Consider the following 21,138-nt stretch of genomic DNA (forward strand, 5'->3'; position numbering starts at 1 on the left):
CACCATTGTAATTGTAATTCTTTGTTATTACTGTAAGCAGCCTGTCTCCTTATTATTGCAACACCAAGATACATTTGTACTCATTCTTGCCACCTCCTCGATGTATGTATACTGGATTCTGTAGCTTTTTGTTTCTTTGTTGCCCCGAGGGGCTTTTGTATCTATTCTATTGTGATGCTTTATCATATTGTAATGCTACCTTTTTACTCTAAATAAAGCGTCTTTGATTGTTAAAAATAATATGTAAAACAAAACAAAACTAAGAGAACAATTGGCACCTATAGTACCCAATCAGAGCGCAGCTTTCATTTTATCACAGCAACCTAAGAAGTAAAAGCAGAGTTGTGACTGGTAACTAAGGCCAACATGGGCAGTTTTTCTGTCATACAGTTTTGAAAGATAAGCCTTGCGGATGTTAAAAACAACTTTCTGCTAGATTGCAGTTTTCTTTGCATTTATTGGCATTGGAAGACATCCATGCCTATGGGTAAAAAAATCTCACCCAGGTCAGCCGCAACACAACAATCCACGGGAACTGAGCACGGATAAGTGCATGTGTTAGGCAAAGTGCCAAGCTAAGGAATGTTTGTGGGTTAAGAAAAATGTTCTTTCCAATTGAAGATGTCATTCAAGTTTAGGCTGCAGTAATAAATAACAGAGTAAAATGAGGCAATGTTGGCTTTCAGATAGCAGTTTGTTAATACTGTATATTCATATCCAGTATTTTCCCCATCACTGTCAGATGTCATTGATGCAATGTTCCCTGTTAGTAATAACATTCTCTCATCTTTGTGGTCTATTATATATATGTAATTACTTTGGCTGTTTGGTATTAATATCTACAATAAAATAACTAGGCATTGTAATAAAATCCCCAGGTAAAGTATAAAAGGTCACAATAAAATAACCTTATTTCATTCTTTGCTGAAAAATTCCAAAGAATGCTAGGCATTGCAAAAAGTACCTAAGGCATTCTATACTATACCTTAGATTTGCACAATGCTAAAAGTTCTGAAACTTGAGTACCTAGATACCTGTGTGTGTATATATCTATCTATCCAATATCCCATAGGTGAATTTGGGAAAGTGGTGATTAGGTGATTAAAGAGTCTGGTCTTAGGTCTCAAATAATTTAATAGAGACAGAGAAAGTCCAGCTCACCCTCTAACCCTGAAGTAGACCAAGTGCACCAAAACCACGGAGCAGTGGAGGCAGGATACAGACAAAGGAAAAAAAGCATACTGCTAGTGTTATACACAACTTTAAAATAGAATACATCTTACCAACTGATGGAAATCAGCTGAGAGCACACAATTAGAACAATGGATAACACGGGGGCATCACTACTCACGAAACAAGGGGTTAACATTAACCCCTGAGATAACTTATATTTTATACAGAGATGCAATCCGAAATATATATAAACCAAGTGTACATATAATTTGCATAAACCTCAGCATATATAAAGTTTCATGATATATAAAACTTTACTCAACTTGCAACTTTTGAATATGCTAAGAAGTTATTATTTTGGTGGTTGTTCACATTGTTGCATCTGTGTTTTTTGTCTTTTATATGTTTTCTTTTGTTCTAGCTAACACACTTTTGTGGTATCATTATATATACATCATGAAACTTTATATATCCTGAGGTTTATGTAAATTATATGTACACTTGGTTTATATATATTTCAGATTGTGTCTCTATTTAAAATATAAGTTACTTCAGGGGTTAATGTTAACCACTTGTTTCATGAGCAGTGATGCACCCGTGTTATCCATTGTTCTAATTGTGTGCTCTCAGCTGATTTCCATCAGTTGGTAAGATGTACTCTATTTTAACATTGTGTATAACACTGGCAGTATGCTTTTGACAAAGGGGGACACCACGAAACGCGTCAAGTCTGAACTCTGTCCCCCCCCCCCCCCCCCCCCCACGCTGCTTAGTGTTTCTGCTTGGTCTTGAAATTGGAGTAGGACCTGACAGTTCCTGGCAATATCCTGCTGCAGTGAGAATGCACCAAAATTGTTGTCTTGGGAATTCAAGTATTTACTTAATGTGACATGTCAAGAGAGTAAACTGATCTTCTTTAACTGTTTTGTATTCTCCCAGTGTCTGTGTCTGATCAGTGTCGCATTCTCTTGTATAGTCTGTATAGTAATAGTACTGCGTGACTTGAAATGGTATAAAACCACCATATTGTGGTATTATAGGGTATATTTGTGTTTGTTTAGTGGTGTCATACATTTGTCCTTTGGTGAGAATAAGTATATGCTGTTTCTTGACCATGTGATTAGGTTTCACAAAGAATTTGTGTTGAGGTAAAGTGTTACTGTCATTAGAAACAACTTTTTTTTTTACTGTAATACTTCGTTAGAAACTAAGCACATTCCTAATATACTTAATTTAAAAATGTGATTGCTAAAGATGTAAAAACATTGTTAAAAAAAATATAAATAAATAAAATAAAAAACACCCAGTAGAGGTCTCTGTCTCTTTAATTTTGCAAACGAATGGTATCCAAGCCTTTTTGGTCCTAGCAACAAAATTTTTTGACCCATTTGCCAAGGGGAGGGGGGGAGAGAGTGTGTTTCTCTCCCTTCTCTGCTCCATTCAGTGTATAATTCAGTGTATAATTCAGCTTTCATCATTGTGAGCTGAACCCCTTTGAGATCCAGATAGCTTGCAGCCTTTTCAGAAGAGGAGCATTTCCATGCACACTGACAAGCAATACAAGGTGTTAAATTATTATTTATATGCTAAATAATTTCTCTTTCTTCAACTTCTGAACTTATTGTTTGTGTATTTTCACCATATAGGTTCCACATGGCTCCATTAGAGTTATAAAAAGCATGCACTTTAGATACAAAGCTTTGCAAATGTCAAAATGTTTGTGCAGACCTCAAGAAAGGGAAAGGGGAGGTCCTGAAAAAATGCCCCCCAGCTTCCAAGAAAACCGCCAGAAAATTGAGCAAGGTAAAATATAGATCAAAAGGTGATTTACATTTAATTGCCTATAATTATGCATACAGGTCTAAGGGCACATTACTACACTGAGTTGAGAATTTTTTTTTTACATAAGAGAATGGTGAGCGGCATGGCCAAAACAAAGCAAAAGTCATAATGGCACATGTGTACTCAGGGGTGTGGAAATAAAAAAAAAAAAACTACTTGTCCAAGGGACTAAAGCGGAACACAATCCCTCAAGAAAATCCACTAGTCCTGGTAGATAAAATAATTTCAACAAAAATAGTACAATCCACTCCACTAGACCACCAGGGATGGATATAAGATCCCTTTAGACACTGCTGTCAACTTTGACAGCGGTGATCTAATGGTTTAATAGCGGCCGCGGTGATCGCAGCATGCCAGGCTATTAGCGGAGGGAGAGCTGTAGCTCCTTTTACGCCTGAGGCAACCACAGAAAAGTCTAGATGTAACTTTTTGATCACCTTATAAAAAATTTCTCATATGAAGTGACCAAAAATTAGCAATTCTGGACTATTTTTTACATTTACACCGTTCACCGTACGGTTTAATTAACATCATATTTTATTACTCTGGACATTTCCACATGCAGCGATACCACTTCTGTTTATTTTTGTACATTATTTTTATTTAAAGAAATTTGGAAACATTTATTAGGAAAGGGGCTTATTCACATGTATACGCACTTTTTAAAATATTTAAATCACTAATTTTCAGTCTTCATAGGGACTTATGTGTTACTGGGGGGTGTTCTGCTTCTCCAATTTATGTGGTGCATTTTGTGTCACAAAATGCTGGAAGTTGCATTTAGTTACTAGATAACTACAACTCCCAGCATGCCCTGATACAGCCTATGGTTGTGTGGGTATTACAGCATGTTGCACTGTATAGTAGTACAGTTAAGGTTATTGTGTAACATGCTGGGAGTTGTAGTTTTGGTTCGTGTCAGCTGCAGAGCCATAGTCTGTGTCAAGGAATACTGGGAATTACAGTTAGTAACTACAACACCCAGCATGCCGTGATGCAGCCTATAGCTCTGCAGCTGACCCCACCAATACTACAACTCCCAGCATGTTACACTTTATAGTTCTACAGTTTAGGTTATGGTGTAACATGCTGGAAGCTGTAGTTTTGGTTCGGGCGTGTTTGCGTTCATCCGTGGGGCTCTTGGTCGGCGGGCGAGTATGAAGGGTTCGGGATTCTGGTGGTGCAATTTAGTGCGGGTGGCCAGAAGCCACTAAAAATAAATAAAATTAGATGGCACAACTGGCGGTGGCGGCAGCGCCCCCCCCCCCCCCCCCCCCCGAGACACGGGCCCTTGGGCACTGCCCTAATGCCCGACGTGACAGTCCGCTCCTATACAAAACATTCATGCATACACATATCATACATGCACCAGCCACTGCCCCCATATCATACATACACACACACACCCCCGCCACTGCCCCCCCCACATCATACATTACATACACACATCACAGATACATCATACACATACACTCACACCATACATATACACACATCATACAGACACCCGCCGCTGCCCACCCCACATCATACATCACATACATACATCACACATATAAACATTATACACACATACATACACACGTCACACTTAGACAGACATCATACACACATTATACATTACATACACATCACACACATCACACACAGACAGACATCATACACACATACACTCACACCATACATATACACCATACATATGCACACATCATACATACACCCGCTGCTGCCCCCCCATCATACATTACATACACACATCACACTTAGACAGACATCATACACACATTATACATTACATACACATCACACTTAGACAGACATCATACACACATTATACATTACATACACATCACACATAGACAGACATACACACATCACACATTACATACACATCACACATAGACAGACATCATACACACATCATACATTACATACACATTACACACAGACAGACCTCATACGTACACTCACACCATACATATACACCATACATATGCACACATCATACATACACCTGCCGCTGCCCCCCCCCCAATCATACATTACATACACACATCACACATACACTCACAGCATACATATACAACCACCCTTCCTGCCGCTGCTGCCTGCATTCTCAGCCTCCTCACCTGAGCTGGCCATGAATGGACATCAGAACTGTAGTCACACCGCGGTGTGAGGTGAGATTTCCGTCCTCCCCCTCACCCCCCCGCTCTGTGTTTTCCCCGTGCAAACTAGCAACCTCCCCGTGGTAGATGAGGTCCTGTGGAGACAGAGCAGCTGGAGGGATAGAGCTGTGTGCGGGGGATGGAACTGTGTACCGAGCTGTCTACGTCCTTTCTCTCACCCTGCTGTGTCTTCTGAGCTGCGTCCTCCATCCTCCGGGAGGGGAGATAAGGGGGCGTGGCTTAATTATGTAACGCAAACGTGCGACATCGGGGTCTGCGGTCAGCTGGGGGCCGCAGCCCTCTCCATACACTCTGAGCGCCGGTGTGAGGTGCAGACTTGCATCGGCTCCTGCGCCTCACACCGGCATTAAAGAAAGATAAGGGGGAAGTCTGTCTGTCCCTGCTTGCCCGATACAGGGCTAAATCTATGACAAATTCACCTGCCCGGTGCCCAGAACTACTTGTCCCGGGCGTCGGGCGATAGGATTTTCCACATCCCTGGTACTATTATTTTTTCATCCCTATAGGTTTTGATCCTGGATCCACCTCTGCATCTTTCCATGGTATGGTTCTGATAATGCTTTATTTATCAGTTGCATACAATTTTGAAGTCCCTTCTTCTCCCACACTCCCCTTCATATACAGTAATGTACAGTAATGTAATGTCAGTCGGATCTGTCCAGTGTACTTTCTCCAGCACTGTGTCATGGTATGACAGAGAAACGTGTGTGCTGTCCTGTGACAAGTTAGAGAAGTAAGTAAAAGGAAGTCCCTGTGTAAGTACTGCTGGCAAACAACCCACCTCTGGTTTATCCTCCTGAAATGGAGAGAATGCACCATGAATGGCTCAATAACAGCAGAAAACACACTAAAATCTCCCTGTCACCAGAGTTAATATAAAAGCGTTAATATACCAAAAGAATGCATGTTTTTAAAATTACACTGATTTTTATACAGTGATTAATGGGAATCTGTCTGCGGTTTTGAGCTATCCAAATTGATGACAGCCCTAAATAGTCCATACCTAGCTTTTATGGCTGATAAATCTACTCCTTAAAGGAAATCTGTCATCAGAATCACCTGCACTAAACCTGTTACACAGGCTTGTAGTGCGGGTGATACTGATTAAAACGCTTCTTACCTGGTTAAAAATGGTTCAGCGGTTCTCCAGATATCTATATTTGTAGTTTTCTGTTATTCCCTGGCTTGGGACTCAGTGGGAGGTGTTATCATCTGGGACTCGGCCACACGTCATTCTAGCTGGGCGGAGCTGCCGCCCGGCTCATGAATATTCATGACCTTATCCTCATGCACCAGACCTAGAAAAAGGAGTTAGACCACGAGGATAAGTCCATGAATATTCATGAGCCGGGCGGCAGCTCCGCCCAGCTAGAATGACGTGTAGCCGAGTCCCAGATGATAACACCTCCCACTGAGTCCCAAGCCAGGGTATAACAGAAAACTAAAAGATATAGATATCTGAAGAAGCGCTGAACCATTTTTAACCAGGTAAGAAGCGTTTTAATCAGGATCACCCGCACTACAAGCCTGTGTAACAGGTTTAGTGCGGGTGATTCTGATGACAGATTTCCTTTAATGTCCCTGCTGCTGTATCCTGAGGTGTCAAAAAGGTGGAAACTTCTCCTCACATGCACAAAACTGCCCCGTATTGAGAGCCTCCCCATCTCCGCATACCAGCTATGATAGACAGATTCCCTTTACGCAGATAAAACCAGAGACCCCATTTAATCTATTAATCATTTGTGTTTACAAGATGTATGCCTGTAAATGAACAATCAAGCTAGACAAGTCAAACTATATATACATATATATATATATATATATATATATATATATATCTTAAAAATAATAGTAATAAATATATATTATATATATATATACATATACATACACACTGTGACAGAGTGTCTGGAGAAGTAGTGGACGGGGTCTATGTGTGCCCGAGGTTCCTCACTTATGTAACTTAAAGCAACCAGGGAAATGTTCAGCAGAGGTCTATGCAGACATCTCTGCAATTTGGGTTTGTATAAAACCTGTGTGTTTTTAGGGCCTGTGTTGCTGGAGTGGGGAGAGAAGGGTGGGCCCCCACTCCATCCGGACAGTCCGGGTTTTGGGCTGTCAGGTAATCCCTCCTCAGGTGTGCTGGCCTGATATAAGGCTGAGAACGCAGACACATCTCTCTCTCAGCCTGGGAACAGGTTATCTGCATGGAGCCTGTGAGAGCACTACAAGTGGTATGGACATCGCTATATTGTTTGGTGCCCGGTATTAGGCCGGCACTTGGTTAGTGAGGTTTCCTGTTGTTAGTTAGAGCCGGACAGCCTTAGGATTTAGTTTTTTTATATTTTATGTTCTGTACCTCAACCTGTCAATAAAACTGGCTGAGGTCAGTTAAACGAATCCCCTGCTGTTTGGACTGCAATTTCTACAGTGTTCCTGCAAAACTGTGCCTGTCTACCCAGGAGACGTTATCCCCGTTACCTAATCCCTTACACCACATACAATGTATATATCAAAAATGTATTCAAAAGTCAAATGCTGTGATGAACTGTCATAGAAAGACTAAGCAGATATAAAGATAAATAAACAGTAATGGCACATACAAGTTCAATAGAAAACCAGATAAGGCTGGGTTCACACTACGTTTTCTCCCATACGGGAGCGCATACGGCAGGGGGGAGCTAAAACCTCGCGCTCCCGTATGCCTTCGTATGCGCTCCCGTATGTAATTCATTTCAATGAGCTGGCCGGAGTGAAACGTTCGGTCCGGTCAGCTCATTTTTGCGCCGTATGCGCTTTTATAACCGGACCTCAAACCGTAGTTGACCACAGTTTTAGGTCCGGTTGTAAAAGCGCATACGGTGCAAAAATGAGCTGACCGGACCGAACGTTTCACTCCGGTCGGCTCATTGAAATGAATGACATACGGGAGCGCATACGAAGGCATACGGGAGCGCGAGCTTTTAGCTCCCCCCTGCCGTATGCGCTCCCGTATGGGATAAAACGTAGTGTGAACCCAGCCTAAGAGTATTCTCACTGACAGTACTACTATCCCACCTGGAGGTCCAGCTGGACCTTTTAATCCTGGTGACCACTGACTTCCTGGAGTACCCACTGGACCTATAGGACCCTTCCTAGTATTTATACCTACAATAAAAATTTAAAAAACAATCAGTTAGCTATTTTGTTTCATAAAGATTTCCACATTTTATAGAGTCAATCTCTTCAGGTTATGTAGATATTAACCTCTTCCACTTCCCCTAGGATGCTGCCCCACATATTTTAGACCAGCAGTAAGCCATCTCATTTGCTCCTATTTTACTCAGCAATTGTATGAGAGCTTGAAATGTATGTTACTCACCTTCCTGGGCTAAAAAGGAGTCTTTTTCTTGATACAACACTGACCCTGCAAAATGAAGACACTAACAAGTGATGGAGTACAGGAAACCGTAGAGATTGTATAAGCTTAATGGCATGCAGTTATGGAAGAACACTATGAATAATGGTAAAGTCAAATGCACACAGCTGTTTAGGTGACACTTGTAGAAGGTTAATGAATTGGATTTGTTGGTGTGGACGTCAATACACAGGATGTTCAGCAACCTCTCCCGTTACTGGTTCCTTCCTACATCCTGTGACACATATCCTTGGACACCATAGACCATGCAATGCGTACATGCATATGTTTAGAGAAAACTGTTTTAACAGTGTGCAGTGAGACAGGGATCATGAAGTTACAGACATGATCTAGTCAGCTTAACACCTACATCATTAAATTGGGTCTTCTGGGCCGTAAAAGGGCAGCTGCGCTAAGATGTAAATAGTATAAAGGTACATAGTCACCTTTTAAATTCCCCAGCTCTGTGGCACCATGCTCCTATGGTCCCTGCTTGCCTCAGTATACATTGCTGCAGAAATGACTAGCATACCGGCACATGACCACTTCAATGGGCAGTACTCACTGACATCATTGCTGTGACCACTAAATGGCTACAGCTGTCAAGTATTGTAATTTATAATTCTGCTCAGGCAGGGGGGAAAAGGAGAATAACATACTGTACACCCCCTCCCCCGTATTTGTTCCTCTTACACAGCATGCAAGGCCACTATCCTGGATCCCTGTGCCACCTTGTAGCCCTTTCTGGGGATGGGGTTGGCATTGCTCTCTCAGCCGATGAGTGGCAGCAGTGGTGTCCCCCTTCAGTAACTGATTGGTTGAGTGGGCAATTCCTTGTGCCGAGCCCAGAAACAGCAAAGTCTGTCCTGTGGGACTGGATTCCATGAAAATGGCAGAAATATTGTATATATGAGAGGAAGGTGAGTATAAATTTGGTTTTGATTTTTTTTCTCTCTACCTTGCAAAGCAGAATACTGTATGTAAAAAAATGTGTTTGGTCCCTAACACATGACACCGACAAAACATCCAATTTCAAAACTTTTCTCATCATTGACTATGAGGGATTTTTTATGCAGGAAAACTTAATAGTTAACCTAATGCTTTCTATACCTTAAAACAACAAAAGCCCACATACTTACCTGACCCACTCAACTGGTACTCCTGATGTCTTATCATCCATTCACTGCTCCTGTGTTGTTTTCCCATCCTCCAATAACGTTCTGCTTCCCCAATCTGCTCTATAATTGGCTGAGAGAGGGATGTCATTGGACAAAAAAGGAAGAGGAGCAGCAACTAGAAGATATGACAAGTGCAGCGCTGGGGAAACAGGTGAAGTAAGTATGCAGGCTTTTGTTGTTGTAATGCATGTAGAGGCATTGGGTTAACTAATAGGTTTTAACTACCATTGCTAAATGTAGCTTATTAGTTGGTACTTTACAACAGCAGAAAATTTATACTGCTATGGAAAGAACAGTGCTTAGCTCACTAACTGATCTGCTCATCCGCTAAAGGTTCAGGAGCCAGAGATCATTGGCAGATTGCCCCCTTAGGCCCCGTTCACACAACGGAATTGCAGCGGAATTTCCGGGCGGAATTCCGCTGGCACAATTCAGCGGTGTGAACTTTAACATTAGTGTGAATGGGTCTCCGCGAGACCCATTCACACTGCGGAATTTCAGCGGCGGAAAGAACATGTTCATTCTTTGCGCGGATTCCACGAGCACTGCATAGCCGTCAATGGTGACGGCTCAGTGCCCCGCGGCCCTAGCGCCGAAGTACTTTTGGCGGTGGCCGCCTGGCGGAATCTCCGCTCGCTGAATTCAGCCGCGAGAATTCCGTAGTGTGAACGGGGCCTTACCCTTTTTATTTTGCTATTATATTAATCTTGTGCAGAGGAGAAGTTGCCCAGTTGCCCATAGCAACCACTCACATTGCTTTAAAAAAAAAAAACCTTTCAAAAATTAAAGAAGCAATCCGATTGTTTGCCATGGGCAACGGGTCAACTTTTCCTCTGTACAGGTTTTGATAAATCTCCCCCAATATCTTTGTCTTATATGGACTAATGCTGAATGACAATTACTGATGGATCCCAAATAATGCCTATAATGCATAAATATTTTCATTGCTTTGGGGAAATGTAAAATTATGTTGCCTCATTTCCACCCATTGCAATGCAGCAAAAATGGCAGCTTTATTGTTGACTTCGGGTGAAAATTAAAAGTACAAGATAAACATCATGGTAAATCAATGAAGAAGATAAAGAGAAAAACAGTATCATGCAAGTCCTACCCTTTATGCCCACCTCCCCAGGACTACCACGTGCTGGCAGGCTTCCCAACAGCCCAGATGATTCTGGAGGTGACCCATAGCCTTCTGCGGTATTGGATGCTAAGATGGTTGCAACCTAACAAAGTAAATATTTAGAGATAACGAATAGGGAACATTATGGTATCAAAAACAGGGTCAACTCCAACTGATGAAATTACCTTTGCTTCCAGGGAGCTGAGGCGTTCACTGAGCTCTGGAATCTGACTGCAGTTCAAACATCCTGGTTAAAGAGGAAATAGTGAGATAGAGGGCTCAAAAATAACATTATGAACCTGTTGTAATGTAAATCTGATATTGTAGCAAGGTTACTATACAAAGTACAGATGAAAAATTACAGAACTATCTGTATCTAACTACTTACATTTTTTTATCCTGCAGAATTGTTTGCACCTTTTAGCTACAAGGGATATAAGGACAAGTGTACAGCCGGCTTGTGGATGTTGGTAGGTCATCAGCCAATCCTATTTAGTATCAGTGGATTTTGCTGTTACTTGTCCCATGTATGCCCAACCTAAAATGGCTATCCAGGGTTATATATACATAGCTGCTTTCTTCGAGAAACAGCATCACTCTTGTCTTCAGGTTGTGTGTGGTATTGCATTAATTTCTATTGAAGTGAATGGAGCCTAGTTAGAATACTACATGCTACTTAAAGGGGTACTCTGCTGGAAAATATCTTATCCCCTATCCAAAGGATCAGTGATAAGATGTCTAACTGTGGGTGTCCCACCACTGGGGACCCCTGTGATCTCTGTTGTGGCACCCCAGTCTGCTCCATGCCGAATGACTGGCATCTACAGCCCCTTCTCATAGACATGAATGGAGGGGGCATGGTGTGACGTCACAAACATGGAAGCTCCAAGCTTCTGTGTTCCGGATAGTGTTGCTCGCGAATATTCGCAATTCGAATTTTATTCTCGAATATCGCATATTCGCGAATTCGCAAATATTCACGAATATAGCACTATATATTTGAAATTACGAATATTCGCTTTTTTTTTTCACAGTGCACATCACAGTGACCACCCCTCTCTGCTTCCAGATTGTGTGGTCTAAAGAAGCCTCTAACACTACTGTGTGAGACCGCCGGGCGTATATTCGCATATGCGAATATTCACATATGCGAATATTCGCTAATATTGATCCCTCCCTTCTGCTGCTTCTTTCAAGTTACACTGGTATACTCATAACTTTTCTCATATGCAAATTTTCGGATAAGCAAAAAAATGCGAATATTACGAATATGCGAATTTTGCGAATATATGACGAATATTCATCCATATATTTGCGAAATATCGCAAATTCGAATATGGCTTATGCCGCTCAACACTAGTTCCGGACGCCACTGCTGCCGGCTTGGAGATTGCGGGGGTCCCCAGTGGCGGGACCCCAATGATCAGACATCCTTTACATAGGGGATAAGATGTTTTCTGGCAGAGTATCTCTTTAAAGGCAGGTGTGTTGCTGTTTTAGGAACCTTGAAACCCAAACCAAATTGAGGAAAACTTGGTACTGCAATTGTTAAAATTGGATCATTATGTTTGCACAAAGACTTTTATATGTGAATTTTAATCATTCCAATATGACAGCATGTGCTATACTTTTAGGATGTTTCTTTTTTACTTTTTTTTCACAAAGCATGTACCATCCCCATACAATCAGACTGGTACAGACACAAAACATTCCAGTGTTAAATAATTCACCACGCTCATTAAAATATTAAAGCAATTTCTGTTCAGAGTCTTATTATGTGGTGAACAACATGCTAGATTGTGACTCTCGCTGTGTTCTGAGAGCAGTTTTCCGCTGCAGGTGCTGCTTCCCTTGTCTACATGGAAGTCAGTGATCTCACAGCAGCCGCACAGCAAGGATGACATACAGACAATCTGCTCTCTATTGGGTAGATCTTTATGTATGAAGTACAAAAATAAAAACTAACAACTTTGGCAGCTCTACAAATGCAAAAGACAGTATGCAGTTATGCAGCCTTAGCCTCCAGATTAGACCTTACATAAGCGGCAGAGCCATTGGTGTGGGCTGGGAATGGGAATAATGAAATATTAAGAAAACGTGACATATCATATAAATGCCGTAGAAAATGTTTACTATATTTATACAGATCTATTACTGATGGAGCATTGCCACTAGCAAGAAAATATTGACACAGAAGATTCATTCTTGCAAATGTTTGACAGGTTAAAGGGAACCTGTCATGACTTTCATGCTGCCTGAACCACAAATCATCAGGACAGTTCCCGCCTGCCCCGCTGGCTTTGATTGATAGATGTCTCCTTAAACCCAAACAGGTAGAGATCTTTAATTTAAGACTGGTGGGGGACAGGAAGGAACCACCAGGGTCCTCCTCAATGACTGGTGGTTCAAGCAGCATGACAGGTTCCTTCAACATCTCAATTGCATGCTACCCTATCTGGAATTTAAAAAAACATGTATGTTCCACTACCATATTTCTATGAACAGAAGTTAATGGTTACATGTAGCAATAGGTATGCATTGTATATATGTTTTCATCCTTTTTGTTTCTTTTTTCAATAACTTTATTCCCGACGTGATGTGAACACAGCCATGAATATAATGCAAGGCCCCTATATTTCAGTGTGTGTGGAGTAAATGTTGTTGCTTGCTCATTCCGCACATAATCACAGAGCGGTGTGTGTCGGCCGCTCCATCATATTATAACAGATGTTTTTAATTCAATCCATCTCGTCCTCGTTCCCTTCGCTCCTTTCTCATCGCCCTCCCTTCTCTCTCATGAAATCACTACTCTGAGCCTACCTTGCCATCCATTCTGTCTGCAGTCATTTCTCATCCCTGACCTATTCTCCTTTTCTGTCCTTGGTTTCTAGTCTGTTCAGTTTTACTAATCTTGTTTTCCTCAGTTCATTTATCACTCCTTTGCTGTTATTTACGTCTGCACTGCTTTTCATTTTGTACAATATACACCTTATAGAGACTCTTTTTTTTAACACAATCACTAAATGATCGTGTCCTTTATGGGACTCTTCCCATTACTAATGTGCCAGTCTTCTATATCTTTCACTCTATTTTGCCTTTCTATAATCATCTCATTTCCAGGCCACATTTCGGTGGTTGCTTTGGCAACAAGTGGATTGCACTGTGCAGCACTGGCCCTCCCCACACCAGCCCCTCGAAGGTTATGGGTAAGAGCCAAATCCAGGACCTATTATACATTGTGATGTCATAAAGGCTCTCAGACAGGAACCAAAGGAACCACCTATTATTATACTTATTATTTCTTTTGCTAATGTAGCACCAACATATTCTGCTAATAGATATGGCCTTTATTCACTTTGGCTAGCCATGGACAACAGGCTGCATTGAGGTAGGAGAGTTAAACTAATAAGCGCCATGTTGTATGCAACTCTGAATGGGTTAAGTAGGTTTCCCTTAAGCCGCTGATTCTCTCCCAGCTGCCCACTTTGTCCCAGCTGGCTTGGCGGAGTTTGTGAACTCTGCATTTAACCCCATCTGACCTAAGGAACAGTCTGGAAAACAGGAAGGTTAAAAGCAGGACAGACTCTTGTGCCCCACAATAAGCATTGGAAAATACGAGACCATGGGCACAATGTCATACCATGTCATGCGTACAATGAGCTGTGTGCACCATAGTAATAAAATCCTGCCTGTGACAATCCTGAGGTTGGTTCTCTTCCTACCAGACCTAATATCTCTGCTTTATTTCCTATTACATTTCGTTTTTGTTCTGTTCTTTTTCATTTAAATGCAACGACTAATGGCCATTCTAGACAGGCAGTGGGATAGGAGTCAGAGGACTCAGTATAGAAAATATACTCCCTACAGATGCTGGTTTAGTCTAAATATTACTCCCTACAGATGCTGGTTTATGCAATGAAATGTTCAGGGCATCTTGTGTACTGTAGTTGGAAGGACCTCTGGCAATGTCTGCAGCTACCCCCCCCCCCCCCCCCCCAATCTGCGACACTTTGTGTGTTGCTCTGTTTTTACAGGTGCCTGTGATTGTTCCTGGGCATCACTAGCCCCTTACTTGTACTCTTTGCTGTGTATCTGACTCTCTGATTAGTTTCCTGGTTTACTGTATAGCCTTTGTATTCGGACGCTAACGTTATCCTCCTGGCTTTCGGACCTCGGATTGTTCCTGACCACCTAATGTCTGATGACTTTCATGTTTTGTGACTTCTTCATTATTGGACCCTGGATCTGTATTTTGAATACCCACTGCTTAAAGTGTACCTTTCATTTGACACTTTTGACACTTTTTGCACATTCTCTCTCTGTGTCATGTGACCTGATTGGTAAGTTTATGGGGCTGTCCAGGTCTCATAGACACAAAGCCGGAAGGGGAGCACATGGCTGCCTGATTCTCTCCCCACTTATTCGGAACCTGAACACTCCAGACCCCAACCAATAAAAACTTTTGACATGACCATTGGACATGTCAAATGTTTTATAAAAACGCAGGTACCCTTTCATGATTCTGCTGATATGTGGCCACCAGGCATCTGAACCCGTACCCTGACAGCCTGAAGCCTTCTGGTTTGGTCTCTACCCAGAGCCCAAGTCCTGTAGGAACCCGTGGGAATTGAGTTCCTGCACTTTTTCCACAGCAGGAACACCGTTCCTCTTAGCAAAAGTCCTGCAAGACCAGCCCTCGAATAGAAATCTTGGGTTCCCACACTTTTTTCCCAGGAGTTGACCTCTGCTTCTTCACTTGACCTCCAGGTACAGACCTGGCTAGCTGGACCTTGCTTCCCCCCTAGCTTAGGGAGAAACAATCTCCATGGTTGGGGTCAGCCTATCAGGGCAAGTGGTTCAAGTAGGAAGGTACAGGGGTATAAGGACAGATTTGAGCTTCATCTCCCTCCCAGTCATTACACCTTGCTCTTCTTACCCTTTGCCCCACTTGATCACCATTTCTTGGAAAAGAGATGGTAGAATTACCCCCTTGCAATTGACCTCCTATGACTTCATGTTCTCTGATAGCTATCACAAATGAAATAATATAATCAATAATGGGTTACCTGAAAAGCTAGCCCCTTCCCGAATAGGTAATTTTCGAACAGCAGTACTGGCACGTGGAGCATCCTGTAACTCAGCCAAGGATGTAGGGCCTATAAAATAGAAATACTATATTTTATGTATAGCAGTTGAGTGCACTTCCTCCTATAATTAGTAGAGATGATATATTTTGCTGTATATCAAATAATAGCATGTTCTATACACACAAGTTTATCCCCCTCTCCTAAGAGGTCTCATAATGGTTATTACTTGCTGTGCGCCTCTTAGACACCCTCAATGCCATATTTATAAGTCAAATTGACACTTAACACAGTTTGAGCATTAATTTCCCTATAGTAAGTAGTAAGCACAGACATAAACAATATCTCACATGCAAAATGAGATTCAATGCTTTGTTCACACAGTGTGGGGGCAGCATCATATTATTTTCTAGTAACGGTTTTACATGCCTGTGGTTATAATTCATGCAAGAATGTATTGAAGTAGATAGTATGTAAGCAGATATTAGCAAGCCCAGGGCAAAGATCACAAGTGGTCAGCCAATCATCACTGAAAAAAAATAAAGGCCTCTTTGTGCCCATCAAAAACTACATTGTATTACAATCCCTAAAAAGTAAAAATGTTTGCACTGATAAGTTTTCTGTGTTAAATTCTATTAAGTGCTCCACAGCAAGAACATAGAACTTTGTAAACTCTAGAGAACTCTGAAGCTTAATGTTCGTCAGAAAGAGTCAGTGGTATTCATAAGTGATGGGACCCCATAGCAAAGATCAAACTATGCCTCCCATTATGGGGCCAGGGGATTGCCATAGACGACAAAAGGGCCTAGATGTCATGGAGTAAATGTCATTTTTCCCTATGTACTCTATTTAAAAGACGTATGCCCCGTTAATAGCAATGTTATTGGACATTTTATTGCATTTGTTGATTATGTATGTCATGTGAATATGTATATGCTGTAATACTATGCACATATTGGGGGAGATTTATCAAAACCTGTGCAGAGGAAAAGTTGCCCAGTTGCCCATAGCAACCAATCTGATTGCTTCTTTCCTTTTGCAGAGGCCTTGTTAAAAATGAAAGAAGCGAGCTGATTGGTTGCTATGGGCAACTGGGCAACTTTTCCTTTGCACAGGTTTTGATAAATCTCCCACATTGAGTGTAAGCGCCATACAATGCATGTGGAAAGTTTTCAGATCTTTTCACTATTTCACTTTTTGTTATCTTACAAACTTGTGCTAATATAAAAAAAATTGAGTCTTCCCCATCATTCTGCACTCAATAACCCATAATGATAGTGAAAACAGAATCTTAGAAATCTTTAATGTATTGAAAAGGAAACACTAAAATACTGCATTGACATACAGTAAGTATACGGATCCTTTCAGATTTTTTATGCCATTCTGCCATGAAAGGCAGATTGTGGAGTGCTGCAGTGATGGATGACCTTTTGAAAAACAGCAGAAAATGGCCTCCAGATGACCTGCCAGGTCGATATAGGTAGGGGCTCCCCAAGATCACATTCCCACTGAACCATGAACCTAAATTTAGGAAAGGAGTCAGAGAGTGTCGGAAAAAGTAATTGGTAAATAGAGGAGATAAGGCCCTTGGTCGACATGCCATTTTAGAGACTCAAAGGGGGAAAGCTTGGGACAGAGCAGGGAATGAAAGCTGGTCAGAAAGAGGTCACGGATCCATACGTAGAAATAAAAAAGGCAGTTAGAAAAACTAAACTTGTCATGTAGAGAAGAAAATGGAGGAACCAAATCCTGGAGACAGAAAAGTCCTTTATAGAACCAGGAACCGGACATAGAGGAGGTCATACCATCGGAAAGGTCAAGAGTGAAAAGGAAGGAAGATAATAGAGAGGTAGAAGGGGCAAGGGAATAGTGAGCATTACAGGGATGCCAAATTGCCCCAGTGAAGGCCATGGGAAGCAGAGGGTAGAGGGTTGCTCTGGGTGCGTCGGGGTGCATTGGTGCAACCCTGAGCTTCCCAATCAATGTCCACATTTTATAAGAAAGTAAGGAGGTACAATAGGGGAGTTGACCAAGTGGACAGCATGGTAGTACTTAGAAATATCAGGAAGTGCAAGAACCGCCGTAAAACAGGCGAGGTGAAAACCGTGCACAGAATCCTATGGCAACCATTCTGCCAGGCAAATTTATGAAAAATAGACTGTATAAGAGTGAAGCCAGAAAGCACAACAGGAAGAGTTTCAGAAAGATACAAAAACTTTGAAAGAATGGACATTTTAATGGCACTAATGGTAAAGAGGACAACTTAGACATCATAGCAGAGACCTCCGCTATGAAAATGGTAGAGAGAAACATAGGGAATAGAGATATTGACACCTAGGTATGTAAGATAGAATGTTCGTTCATAAACATTCTCTTATATGTTTCCTCATCTTTAGTTGTATTTTATCTTGTTATTATGGCTCCTGTCAAAGGGGTGGGATATATTAGGAAGCAAGTGAGTAGTCACTTCTTGAAAGAGATGTGTTGGGAGAAGGAAAAATAGGCAACTCTGACAAAGCTCAATGATGTGCATTGCGAGTATAGACTAGCCATTTGGACCAATCCCACAGAAGAGCTACAATTTACACACATTGCTCAAAGTGGCTATGACAGGAGAACTCACAGGATATTGTAGATTGCTGTTTATGGAGCTGTGGAGCCACAAACAGCTCAGATTGCCCATGATGACTCATGTCCAATGCTGAGTATGTCTACCAGGGGCCTTTGAGTATCAGAACCTGATCATGGAGCTCTTGAAAAATGGCCTGGGCTGCTAAATCTCATTTTATTTTACATCATTGTAACATTAGCGCTCCGGCAAGACACGCTGGCCATGAGCGCTCTCTTGACATGTCCCTGCTGTCGGCGGGATTGGGATTCGCATCACGGGACGCGCCCGCATGCGAATCTCAGTTCGTCACTCACCTCCCTGCTCCTTCCGTTCTCGCAGTGCCGGCGCGCGTGCCCCTGCCTCTTAGGGCGTGCGTGCGCTGGAGCTCTTTCATTTAAAGGGCCAGTACACCTTAATTAGTGAAATCACCTGTGTCCTCAGTTACAAGTTCCTGCACCACCCACACTTCCCTGCTGGATCTTTGTTGCCTTATGCCTTTGTGAAAGCGTTACTGTGTCTTGCCTTGGCGTGTTACTGACCTCCTGCTATGTTCCTGACCTTGCTCCTGTGCTGTCTGCCTACTAACCTCCTGCTACGTTCCTGACTATGCACCTGTGCAATCTGCCCTGACCTCCTGCTATCCTGAGTATGTCCTGTCTCATCCCCTCTGTGCCTTGCTTCACCTCAGCCGCCTGTGTGGTCGAGTCGTGCCAGGGGTATCGTTCCAGCCACAGCAAGACCATCCCGCTTTGCAGCAGGCTCTGGTGAAAACCAGCGGCACCTTAAACTCCACTCCCTGGCACGACCCGCGTCATCTGCCACACAGGTCCAGCGGATCCACTACCCCAAGGGTTCCTGTCCACTGAACAATGAGTGTTACAATCATATGGTCGGCCAAGAGCATGTACATTACTTACCTGAAGAAGAGATAACACTGGGATACACTAAGGGGAAAAAGTCAAACTAGCAGAAGTCCTTGTGGTGATCAGGAAAAATAAAGCACTCTTCAAGATTAAAAAGGCTCTGGAATGGGCTAAAATGTTGCTGCTTACTTTATTGTAATTCGACTACCTTTGAAGTGCTTTTACTTTTATGGATTCTTGGACTCTTTATCAAGGTCTGTGTTGCCTGAAAAAGGCTCTAGAAAGGGTAGAAACAATAGGAGCGCTTTTTTTGCTGATCACCAGAAGAACTTCTGCTAGTTTGACTTTTTCCCGTTTGCATATCCTGGTGCTCTCTTTACCGTAGGTAAGTAATGTACATGCACCTGGCCAACCATATGATGTAAAATAAATTTAGTAACACTATATACATTTTTTTTTAGTGCTGCTCTCCTGTGTACTCCTGTATATCTATGTATCTATCTATCTTATATAATATCTGTTCATCTACCTATTTTTCTATCTTGTATAAATATATAACCCCTTATGTTGACACTCATTAAGGCCAAACCTTACGTGAATTGGAAGAACCCTTGTTAGTGCATACCAAGTGCAATCCTGCATATGTTGTTTGCTAACCCTTAGTGTTACTGGGAGACAGGTACAAATCTTAATATAATCCCTGTGAAACACACAAAATCCTAAGTAATCTTCTACTATATGGCATAATCCTTTGCAGGAGACTTATTGGTGTTCCATAGGCATATATGCCCCCCCCCCCCTCCCTTCATGCTAGATTCATGTGAAAAGACAGGACTCTACAGCCAACTCGAATGGTTTATCTTAGTCACATGTTTTCCATTTTCTGCATTGGTGTTTCCCATTAGAATTTCCTATCTCTCCTGCCTGTAAAGCCTGCTGTATAACACGATTCAAATAAATATGTACTGGAATGGGTTACCGTGAATATAGATGGAAATCTTTCTGAATCTGTAGGTATATGGATGTATATGGCAATAGCACAGGACAGCAGATCTACCTGCTCCCAGTAAGTGAAGCTTGTCGAATGCAATCATAAATATATCTAAAGGAATTGCTGTTTACGCAGCCTAATATGTAAATGTAGGTTTAGTGAAGGTGAATTCATTAACGTCTAAATTATCTTCTGCCAAATCATTATAGACTTCAGCCATGTTGACTGATGGCAAATTAAATGTCTTCAAGGTTTTTAATTGTTGTGAACTCTCTTCAGAGGAGTTTATAGCTACAGAAATGTTGGAATAGAAAAATGGTATTATTAGGAGGAGTATTTGCTGACAGCACCACCTCATATTTCATATGGCGACACTCTGCTGATACTATGAAAGTGAGGTACGTAGCTGATATAATTAATAGGGGCACTCTTCTGGCACAATTGATGGCAAGAATGTAAACTGCACTGTTGGTGAGAGAATGGGGGCACTCTTGTTTTTTATGCAGGACTTATGTAGAGAATAAACATTTCAGTACAGTCCAGTGATGTGTTAAAGGATGCCTGTCGTTTCAGATGACTTTTCGGGATAAGCTGCCATGTGTGTGTTCATAAATTATTTAAATTATTATTAAAATTACAAAATTATTTCTGCCCATTATATAACTTCCAGTCTGCAGGCTTCGTCTC

At 41.8% G+C, this 21,138-nt stretch overlaps 1 protein-coding gene across 6 annotated transcripts in view; it reads right to left on the reverse strand.

Moving 5' to 3' along the window:
* EMID1 (EMI domain containing 1) overlaps nt 1–21,138 on the reverse strand; it is a 170,736-nt gene that overhangs the window by 58,775 nt on the left and 90,823 nt on the right. For 5 of the 6 annotated variants that reach the window (XM_056528738.1, XM_056528735.1, XM_056528733.1 and 2 more), the window contains 5 exons: nt 15,969–16,058; nt 11,088–11,149; nt 10,891–11,005; nt 8,566–8,610; nt 8,262–8,351 (listed from right to left, as the gene is read on the reverse strand). In XM_056528738.1, coding sequence (XP_056384713.1) covers nt 8,262–8,351; nt 8,566–8,610; nt 10,891–11,005; nt 11,088–11,149; nt 15,969–16,058 — 402 coding nt within the window. The remainder of the gene's footprint in view (nt 1–8,261; nt 8,352–8,565; nt 8,611–10,890; nt 11,006–11,087; nt 11,150–15,968; nt 16,059–21,138) is intronic. The other variant, XM_056528736.1, reaches the window with a different exon arrangement.

Source organism: Hyla sarda, chromosome 1 (assembly GCF_029499605.1).
Source record: "Hyla sarda isolate aHylSar1 chromosome 1, aHylSar1.hap1, whole genome shotgun sequence".
Lineage (NCBI taxonomy): Eukaryota > Metazoa > Chordata > Amphibia > Anura > Hylidae > Hyla > Hyla sarda.